The 10290-nt window shown below is 55.3% G+C and overlaps 1 protein-coding gene across 1 annotated transcript; it reads right to left on the reverse strand.

The window, feature by feature from the left end:
* Positions 1-5692: 5692 nt before the first annotated feature.
* Positions 5693-6740, reverse strand: NKX2-2 (NK2 homeobox 2; the record flags this gene model as incomplete). Its single annotated transcript, XM_082048902.1, has 2 exons — positions 5693-6252; positions 6482-6740. The coding sequence occupies 2 exons, from the start codon at positions 6738-6740 to the stop codon at positions 5693-5695; spliced, it is 819 nt and encodes a 272-aa protein (XP_081905028.1).
* Between the last annotated feature and the right edge of the window lie 3550 nt (positions 6741-10290).

The following is a 10290-nucleotide window of genomic DNA, read 5'->3' on the forward strand; positions in this document are numbered from 1 at the left end:
AGCAATGTCCTGACCCCAGTGTCCCCAGGGGGCACTGTCGTGATTGTTTCTAGGTGTTCTTGTATATACATATGTAAAAAGAGCCAGAATTGTTACTTCTTTATATAAGTATCATCAGTTAACAGTTGTTTTGCACTGGATGGTGAATCTGCTGAAGGGAAGTCTTGCTGTTTACTGAATTAAACGCAAAATGGAGTGATGCATCACCTGGTGAGAAGTTAGCACAGAATGGATGAACCAGTGAAGGAAACCAGGTCCTTCTGGGGCTGGAAACAGGTTATCTCCTGGGGAAGAACCGGAGATCTGTGCTTTGGAGAGCTTTCTGCTCCTTCTGACACATTTCCCAATGGGGTCAGCCTGGGGACCTCACTGTAAGGAGGGGTGAACATGCAGCACTGCTCTGGAGAATGAGACCTGACACTTGCCAAAATTGAAGATTTTTTTTGTTGCTAAGATGTCCTAACTTGCTTGCTATGAGCTTAACCTGCTGCTCAGATACTTTCAAATGCCAGAAGTGCAGGCAACCATAGATTTGACTCTTGTTTTGGACACAAAATGTGAGTATTGATGTTCTTTTAAAGCTTGTTTTGTTGCATCAAACCTACTGGGACAGACGAGGGAATAAGCTCAGCTGAGCATCCCTGTGGCCATTGCACCGTGGGGTGGGCTCTCTGCTGGGGGTGGGTTGACTTGTTGAAGGCACAGATGAGGAGCCAGAGCCTGCCATTTATCTGGCCTTTCCAAAGCATTTCTGAGCTGGATCATTCAAAAAAAGGGATGTCCTTAAGCACCTACCTGCCATGCTTAGATGCCTTCATTATCTTTGGGTGTTTGAGCTGGACGTGCCTCCGGTGCATTCAAAAGCAGTAAGGGCAGCTGCAGCTGTCCCTGTGGCTGCCAGGGCTCTGGCCTCATGCAGACGTGAGAGCACATGGAGTGTGGGGACAAAACGGCATGTGTGCTGTCACTTCAGCTCTCTGATGTGCTGCCATACTCTCACTGTCATGGGTTTGCTTGTTCTGCTGGTGTGGTTGTTGCTCGTAATTGTATGAAACAGGCGAATGCTTGCACCAAATTCAAAACATTTGCCCAAAAGGTGGGTTTCCAGCTCCTGCGGGGCTGCTGGGGATGTAAGGAGCAGCAGTGCCACCAGCGTGGGGAGCAGGAGTCCCCAGTTCTATGGGGATAAGGATTACAGAGCATATATTTTCACACCTGGAGCTCTGTGCTGTATTTCAAAGCAATTTCCACCAGTGTGCCACTGCAGCGCTCCCCATCCCTCACCCCGGTCCATCCTCCTCTCCGTGCCCCTGCCGTGTCACCGGGCGGCTGGGAGGGTCCCTTCCCCGGGGGTGACGCTGTGAGCGGCTTCCCCGGCCGCCGGCGGGACCCCTCGGGGGAGCTGGGGGGTCGGGGCAGCTCCACGGCACGTCCCTTATCCAGCAGCGCCGCCGTGCGGCCTCCCCGACGGGAGGGGGGTCGGTGCCCACCGCTTCGCCTCCCCCGTGTTCCGCCCCCCCAAGCCCTGGGGGAGCGCGGAGGGGGAGCGGATCTCCCCGCCGGGCTGCGCGGGGCTCTGCTGCCGCCCTGCGGCCGGCGCCCGGGGTGGGGGGCGGATAATATCCGATACATCCCTTCTGCCGCAGAAAAGGAATAAACCCCGAAATCCGTTCCTTTTTCGGGGAGACAGCGTCAGGCCGCTTGGCTGGGGGGCGGCCTGCGGGGTTTTATTTGGGGATGCGGGGATAACGGAGGGTGATGCGGGAATAACGGGAGGTGATGCGGCCGGAGCATCGCGCTCCTGAAGCCACAAGTGCACGATTCCCGAAATCCCGCCCAGGGGCCGTATCTCGCCGCTCCAGCCGCACCGGGCACGTCGGGGGTGGGGACGAACAGTCCCCCTGTGTCCCCCCGCAGCCCTTCCCCACCGGCCTCTTAATAAACACCGCCGAGAATTGCCCTTATACTTTGTAAATATTGGATTAGCTTTCCATTGACCGACTCTCTTGAAAAGACCCGAAAAATCCACACCGGTTCCAAACTAAGCCAAACAGTCAATAGGTGACGAAAGTAAGTTATTTCCAGGGCTTAGCGGGGCTTCCAGCTCATTATCAGGTTATCTGAGGCGCCTAAATAGTTTCTGTCCTACAAGAGGGTGGAGGAAAGAGAAAAGGAGGAAAAAAGGAAAGGGAAAGGAAGGCCCGGAGAGAGGTGAAGGGGAGCCTGAAGCTCCCGGCTCTGCTTCTCATCCGCCCCGATTTGTGCCTCAAACCGCGACCCGCGGAGCGTGTCGCGATCCAAACCCGACGGGCGACTCTCGCAGCGCCCGGGGCGGAGGAGAGGGGCGCACGGTGCGGACCCCAGCCCGACGAACCGGGGCTGCTCCCAAAACCGCAGGCACGAGTGGAGCGCGGCACGGAGGTGCCGGACCCCCCCAGGTGAAGCCCTTTCTCCGCGCTGCGGGCCCGCTCCGGCTGCGGCTCAAGTCCTGAGCGCTCCACCGCCACCGCGCAGCGCTGCGCATCCCCCGTCTCTGCCTGAGGCACTGGGAACGGCAAGGATGGTTGGGCTGGGGGGCTTCCTTCCCATTGTATTTTCGTGTTGTTGTTTTTCATTTTTTTTTATTTTTTTTCCTTAAAAATAATATCTTCTTATTTTCCTTCTTTTTCTCTTTCTCTTTCTCTTTCTCTTTCTCTTTCTCTTTCTTTTTCTTTTTTCTTTTTCTTTCTCTTTTTCTTTTTTTTAATATTTTTTCCTTTATATATTTCTTTTTCTTTTCTTTTCTTTTTTTTCCATTTCATTTCTTTTATTTTTTTTCCATTTCATTTTCTTTTATTTTGGCCTCCCTGTCTCTGCCCGTCTCCCAGCCCCCGACGGCCTGCCTTTCACAACGAGGAGCTAGGACAAGAAAGAGCCGTTTCTCCGGGGGAGAAGCGGGACGTGCCAGCCCGCCGCGCGGTACGGCCGGGCCGCGCAGGGAAGCTGCCGCATAACATTACCGGCTCTGAATGCAGCCTTGTTCTGCTGCCGGCCGCAGCCTCCGCGCAGCCTCCGCGCAGTGCGGGCAGCGCAGCTCGGCTGCCGGGCTGGAGGTGCGGGAGTGGGCATCGCCTTGTGCTGTACGGGGGAGATGCGCTCGGGTCTTTGGGGTGCGGGGGGAGTGTCTAATTTCCTGTGAAATGAGAGAGAAACTTGTCAGCGGGATCTGGGTGAAGAGAAGGGCCTCTGTTAGTCTTCAAAGAGAGAGGGAGAGAGAGGAGAGAGGGAGAGAAAGAGAGAGGGATTCTTTTTCCTTGTTCCCCCCTCTTTTTTTTTTTTTTTTCTTTCCAGAATAGATATAGCACGAATTTTTAATTCGTCTTCCTTTCACAGACAACAATGCTGGTTTTGAAAGCTGGGCACAATTTGGGTTTTGTGAGGGGTCCCCCGGCCCAGCTGGCCATATGGGATACAACATGTAGAACATGCTTAACAATGAGCACGAGTGACAGCCCTAACAAAACGCAAAGGACACTGCTCCCTGACTCCGAGATGGACTGCCTCCCATAAATGAATTGAATGGCCCTAAAGGAGCGGGGGGGAGGACAGAAGAAGGGAGGGAAGGCACAGGGAGGGGGCCCATCTCCCCAAACTGTCTTTCCTTTTTTTTCTCCCCTCTCCCCGGCCCGGCCGGGCCCTGGCTGCCTTTGCCTCCGTCTCTTTAATATGCACGCCTCTAACATGCTCACCTCCCTGCCTCCCCCATTGTGCTGTTTTGTGAAGTCTACTGTATATTGTGCAAAGATAGACTGCCCGGAGCTGGCCCGGCAGCATGGGAGATATAAGGCCACGGAGGTTAGGGCCACACAACTGGTTTTATAGACTTAGAGCCTTGGGGGGAAAAAAAAAAAAAAGTGACATTTTTCCTTCCCCTCCTCTCTCCCTCCTGGGCTCACGCTGGCGCTGGAGAGGGAAAAACCTGCACATGTCCGGGTGCATCGGAGCTGAGGGTCGGGTCCGGAGCCCGGCGGAGGAAAGGCGGCTCCATCCCGCGGAATCCCCGCGGCCGCTCCGCCGGTGCGGGGCAGGTTACGGCGCCGTCCCCGCCGCGCAGCTCCCCGGCCTCGGGTGGTTTGGATAAGCGCTCACCCGGCGGGAAGAAAGCACAAAGAGGGGATTTTTGTTTTCTCTTTAAAGCACCTTTACCACCCTACAATGGCGGGGGGGGGCGAAGGAGCGCGCAGCTGCCCCGGCTCTGCCCAAACCCGCTCGGAGCCGGGAACGCGCCCGCCCGACCCCGGCCGCTCCCGCGGCTGAGCCTGCCTCAGCTCCGCACCGCTCCTCTCTTCTCCCTTATCCCCCACGCTTTTTTTAGTGGGGGTAGCCCAGGTGCTCACCCTTTCCCCCGAACTGCCTGAGCCGCCGGCGCATCCCCGAAGGCTGAACCAGAAGTTTCCGCGGTCCTCCCCGTGCAAACGGTCCCCAGCCCGGGGAGGGGGGCATTGAAGGGATACTGGTACCCAAAACTCCGCAGCCGTCAGCCCTCAGCAGCACGGGGTGGGGGGGGACTAGGGTGTGTAAGAGGACAATCAGCGATGTAAAATAATTCTCTCCCCTCCTCGTTTTTCGCCAGCTCCGGGTGTTGCAGAGGAGCCGGGCTGAACCCGACTGCCCCGAAAAAAAGCCGCTTTCCCCCGAAAAATAGAAGTTGCGAGGGCGGGGGTCGGCGGGCGGGGTGACCGCGGGGCCCCGCTCGGCCGTGTCTCCCCACGCCGGGCTGAGCGCGGCCCAGACGCCGCCGGGGGATGCGGGGAGGCGGCCGCGGGCATCGGCCGCACCGAGGAGTCAAACAAAAACGGTTCGTCTTTGTAACCGCTTCTTTCTTCTTTTTCGTTTTGTTTTTTCGAAACAGAGAGTGTTTTTTTTTAATTAAAATTCTTATTAAAATATCGAAATCCTGGGCTTGTACACAATGAGCCCTCTTTCCTGCGGCAGCGAGCAGAGAGGGTTTAATCTGCGTTTCTTTTTCCTCTGCTCGGGGTTACTCGGGAATAGTTGTGCTCAAACCCCAAATAATAAGATAAATCAAACTGCAAGCCCTGGCTGTTACTGACGGCAACGATAATCACAACGAGATATAAAAATGAGCCCGATAATAGTTGTCGGGGTTACAGGCAGCCGAAAATTTCCCGGGAAGGGGAAGCAATCGAGATGTCCGTGTCGGGGGGGCCCGCACGGCGTGACGGCGGCCGCACGATCCCCACAAAACCACAGGAGCAGCGGGGGGGGGTTTTCATTCTTTATTCTTTTAATTCTGACGATCTCTCCCCCCCTTTTATTTTAGTTGTAGGTAGACAGGACCACTCTGAATGGCGCAAAAATTTCTGTAAACAATGACGCACAAAAACACCTCCCCTCCCTTTCCCCCCGCCTCCCCCCGCAATGAAACCGAGCCCCCTCAAAAAATGGAGGAGAAAAGAAACGGGAGAGCGAAAAAAACATAATAATAATAATAATAGCAATAATAATAATAATAATAGCGTTCCCCTCTCCATTCCTTCCCCCGCAGTTTTGATTTTATTTTTGGAGTCTCAGTCTGTCTCTGTCTCTTTCTCTCTCTCATTCTCTCATTTTTGTTTTTCCTCCTGTTTGTTGGTTTGTTGTCGTGGTTGGTGTGTGTGTGTGTGTGTGTGTGCGCGCCCCCCTCCAGGCTTCACCAAGTCCATTGCTGCGCTTGTACCAAATGGTGTGCTGTGGGGTACTGGGGGTTGCTGGTAGCGCTGTACTGGGCGTTGTATTGCATATGCTGTAGAGACTGGGCGCTATAGGCGGAGAAGGGGATTCCGGTCTGGAAAGTCGCGGCTGCCAAGTCCTGAGCTTTGAGCGTGTGGCAGGGCTTGCCGTCCCTGACTAAGACCGGCACGGCCACCCGCCGCGGGGAGGGAAGAGGAGTCACTTCCATACCTTTCTCGGCCCGGGCCCGCTTCATCTTGTAGCGATGGTTCTGGAACCAGATCTTCACCTGGGTGGGGGTGAGGCGGATCAGGCTGGCCAGGTGCTCCCGCTCCGGCGCCGACAGGTACCGCTGCTGCCGGAACCGCCGCTCCAGCTCGTAGGTCTGCGCCTTGGAGAAGAGCACCCTCCTCTTCCTCTTCTTCCCCGCGTCTCCGCCGCCCGCCGCCTCCTTCTCGTTGTCGGGCGACTCGTCGGCCGATGGCTCCGGGGACTTGGCGGAGGGGTCCTGGCCGCCGCCGCCCCCAGTCAGCCCGTGCACTGCGGAGAACCGGCGGGGAGAGCCCCGTTAGCGGCGGGGGGGTCCTCGATGCGCGCCCCCGCATCCCGCCCGCATCCTCCCCGCCGCCCGGCTGCCGCCGGGGGGGGGCGCGGATGGAGACACCGGCCGGGGCTCGGCCAGACGTGGCGAGCGGCAACATCCTCCCCCCCCGGCCCCGCCGCCCCCGCGGGCGCTGCCCCGTCCCGGTCCCCGCGGCGCGGTACTCACGGGAGTACTGGATGCCCTCGGCGCTCGCCAGCCAGCGCGTGTAGGGATTATCGCTGTTATCATAGAAAGGGTTCTTCAAAGGCAGCGTCTGAACAGTGTCCAAGGGGGTTTGTCCCAAAACTCCCGCTTTCTTGGGCGGCTCCGGCGCCTCGCTCTCCTCCTCGCCGCCCTCCGCGGCGGAGCCGTCCTCATCGTTGGTGTCGGGGAGGTCCAAAATGTCCTTCACCGAGAAGCCCGTCTTTGTGTTGGTCAGGGACATGTTCCGGCCAAATTTTAGGCAGGAAAAGTTGGAGCAGCAGCTTTCTCCGATCCGCCGTGTCACGGCGTGAGCGGCGACGGCAGCACACGCGCGGCAGCGGGGGAGGAGGCTGCGGGGCGGCGGCACGCGTGGAGGAGGGAAAAAACAGAATAATCTGGGTTTATAGAAAAATAAACGAAGGGGTTTTGTGCGAAAGAAGAAACGGGGCCCCGGGCCGCAGCGGCGGATCTCTGCGGTGCTGGTTTCTACGGGCTTGCTCTGCCACGGGGGAAATTCCGAGAGCGGGAGAAGCAGCTGGCTTCGGAAATAGTTTGTAACTCCAGGGAAAAGGGGGAAAACACGCCAAAAAAAAAAAAAAAAAAAAACCAAAAAAAACACCAACACCAAAAAACACACACACAAAAAAAAAGAAAAAGAAAAAAAGAAAAAGAAAAAAAATCACTTCTGGTTCTTGCTTAAACACCCCGAACCCGCTCCTGCCGCTTGAAAAAAACGAGCCATTGCTGGAGCGAACAGTCCATATAAGGCTGGTCCTCACACATGAACCTGCCGAGAGGAGGGAGAAAAAAAAGACATGAAACCCGGGAAAGGTTGGCCACGTGTGGGCGGGTCTTGGAAGTCAAGTGGATGAAGACAGTGTTTGCAGATGTGAAATTGCGGGTTTTGGGCGAGCTCCGAGCTTCCACCATTGGTGATGAGTGGTATAACGTGTCAGTTAATTACCGGCGTGGGGAGGGCCCTTCCGCGGGTGCGTGTGTGTGTGTGTCAGCGAGAGAGGGAGGGTGTGATTTTCCTTTTTTTTTTTAAAACACGCTATTTACATACAAAGAGCCTCGCACCAGCCCGATATTTCCGCGCACTCCAAAGTGTGTTTTCCACCGACTGCCTTGAAAAGCAGGGAGGAAAAAACACTAATGATGGAGAGGGGAGTGCTAAGGAGCGAGCCAGGCTGCGTGCGCGGTGTCCCACCCCTCCCGCGCAGCCTGCGCGCCCACGCAAAGCCGGGGGCCGCGGTGTTGCGCGGGGACGCGCTCCAAGCCCCGCGCGGGACCGAAACGAGAGGCGGCTCAGATGGCAAGAGACCAACTTATCTAAACCGCCTAGGTCAATATTTTGGTTGAGGCTTAAGGATGAACGCTGGAAATTAAACAGCAAGTAATTGATTCTAGTTTGCTCCGAAATTAACCGAACTGGCAAAACGCGATCGTCAGGCACGACCCGGGGAGATCCGGGACGTGATTATTGGGGGACACACACACACACGCTTTATTTGAAGAGGTCTCATTGATTTTGCCTTCTTCTTCCAGGAGAATAAAACTCAGCCTGTTTGGTTAATTTAATGGGCTGGAGCCCAGTGGACTTTCAAATATGACTTTTTTTTTTAATTTAGTTGAATTTTATTTTATTTTTCAAGACCTGGGGAGGAATGGGCTAAAGAAGGAGTTGCTTTCCAAACGGACGTTTTGGAAGGCCGGATCTCCGGGTGTCACACGCACACAGACGACACCGGAGCCCCGCAGCATCCCCGGGTCCCTGCGGAGCGGCGCAAGGCTGCGTGGCCGCGGAGGCTCCCGCTCCCAGGGCCTGGACACCGCCCTCCTTCCCCATTTCTTCCTTCTCTATCTGTCTGCCACCAACTTGAATTTTAATTTTCTTCTTTCCTTCTTTTTCCTGCACCCGCCGAGGACCCTTGGCCCTGCGCACAGCTCGGACCTTTCCCTTTCCTTTTCCCTTTCATTTCCTTTCTTTTCTTCTTTTCTTTCTTTTTCTTTTCTTTTCTTTTCTTTTATTTTATTTTCTTTTATTTTTTTTCTTTTATTTTCTTTTCTTTTTTCTTTTTTCTTTTTTTTCTTTTTTCTTTTTTCTTCTTTTCTTTTCTGTTTTTCTTTTTTCTTTTCCTTTTCTTTTCTTTTCTTTCTTTTTTCTTTTCTTTCTTTTTTCTTTTTTCTTTTTTCTTTTTTCTTTTTTCTTTCTTCTTTTTTCTTTTTTTCTTTTTTCTTTTTTCCTTTTTCCTTTCTCCTTTCCTTTCCTTTCCTTTCCTTTCCTTTCCTTTCCTTTCCTTTCCTTTCCTTTCTTTTTTTCCTTTCCTTCTTTCCTTTTTTCCTTTCCCCAAAGCCCCTTCCCAACCCTGAGCAGCCGCGCAGCTGGACCCCGGCCCGAGACGGGCTTGTGCGCGGAGATGCGGGTGGTGTGCGGGCCGGAGGGGCTACATTTTGAGAAGGGGCTTCTCACCACCACCTTTGTTTCTGGGAACTAAAAGTTGACCGAGTTTCTTCTCCGGGAGGAAGGAGAGGGAACAGGGCTGCTGGTTGTGGGAAGAGCAGCAAGACGGTCCCTCAGACATCCTCCTGTTTGCTGATCAATGTATTCGCACCTTCCCCTCCTCTCTCTCCCCGCTCGCCCCATCTTTCCTCCCCCAGCCCCCAGTCTGCCTCCCATAAAGTATGTGATGTGGCTGACAATGCCCAGGGTTTTTTTTTTGCCTTCCCCCCCCCCCTTTTTTTTTTTAAGCGAGCCCCTGAGCACATCCTGGGTGGTCGGACCCGCGCAAACACAAATACAACCCTATGGCTAAGCTGGAAACAATGTCCGCAATGTAGACAAATGTCCGGCTTCTGTTGGAACCCTTTGTCTCGGTGCAGTTTTTGCATTTATTTCAGTGGCGAAATAATACGTGATTGACGCCCTCTTTCAATGTGTCCTAACTGTTGGGAATAAATCTGAGGTTGTTCCTAGTTGTCATGGTATTCAACCGCACTCAATGGCTATCTCTTCATCCATTTCGGAGTCCTTCCTCGATATCGAGGGAACCCCTTCGGGCGGGCGCTCCCCCCCGCTCCGCTTCCCTTTTCCCTGGGGGAGGGGCTTGGGGCACGCACCAGACATAGAGCTTTAATTTCCAGCAAATCTCGGCTTTATCGATTGATTTATTCCCCCCGGCTCGACCTGCCCGGAGCGGGGGATGAGGCGGCGTTTCGCTGGGATGGGGCTGGACGGGGTTTTAATTCCTTCCCGCCGCGCAAAGACAGGGGAAAAACCAGCCGCAATAACTATGACAATCGCGACAGCGGCAGGACGGCGACATAGCGTCCCGAATTAAACAACCCTGGCAGAATTCAAGCCGGGGACGGACATGCAGAGCATCTCCGGGGCGGCGGGGCCGGCGGCGCGTTTCGTTTGGGCAGCTCCGCTCCTCGAGCCGGCGTGAAGAGCCGGGCTTTAAATAATCATATCATTGATAATAATAAAACCCTCACCCAAACCCAAACAGACGCGGAAATGCCACAACACGGGCAGAGGTTCCTGCAAACCTCCTCACGACGTGGGGCCCGAGGGCGGCGAGAGGGGGGTTTCCCACGGAAGGACACGACCCCCTTCGGGGGCTGCGGGCCGGTCCACCCCCGCAAACCGCTCCGAGGGGCTCCGCCCGGACCCCGACCCTATATCTGAGAGGCAAAGGTTTTCCCAGGAGGGAGCCCGTTAACCCGCGGGAAACAATGGTCCCTCGGGGGCACACAGAGGCCCGGGCCCTGCAGCGGGGGGGTCCCAC

The sequence above is a fragment of the Streptopelia decaocto genome (genome assembly GCF_964273445.1).
Source record: "Streptopelia decaocto genome assembly, chromosome: 3".
In the NCBI taxonomy this organism is placed as follows: domain Eukaryota; kingdom Metazoa; phylum Chordata; class Aves; order Columbiformes; family Columbidae; genus Streptopelia; species Streptopelia decaocto.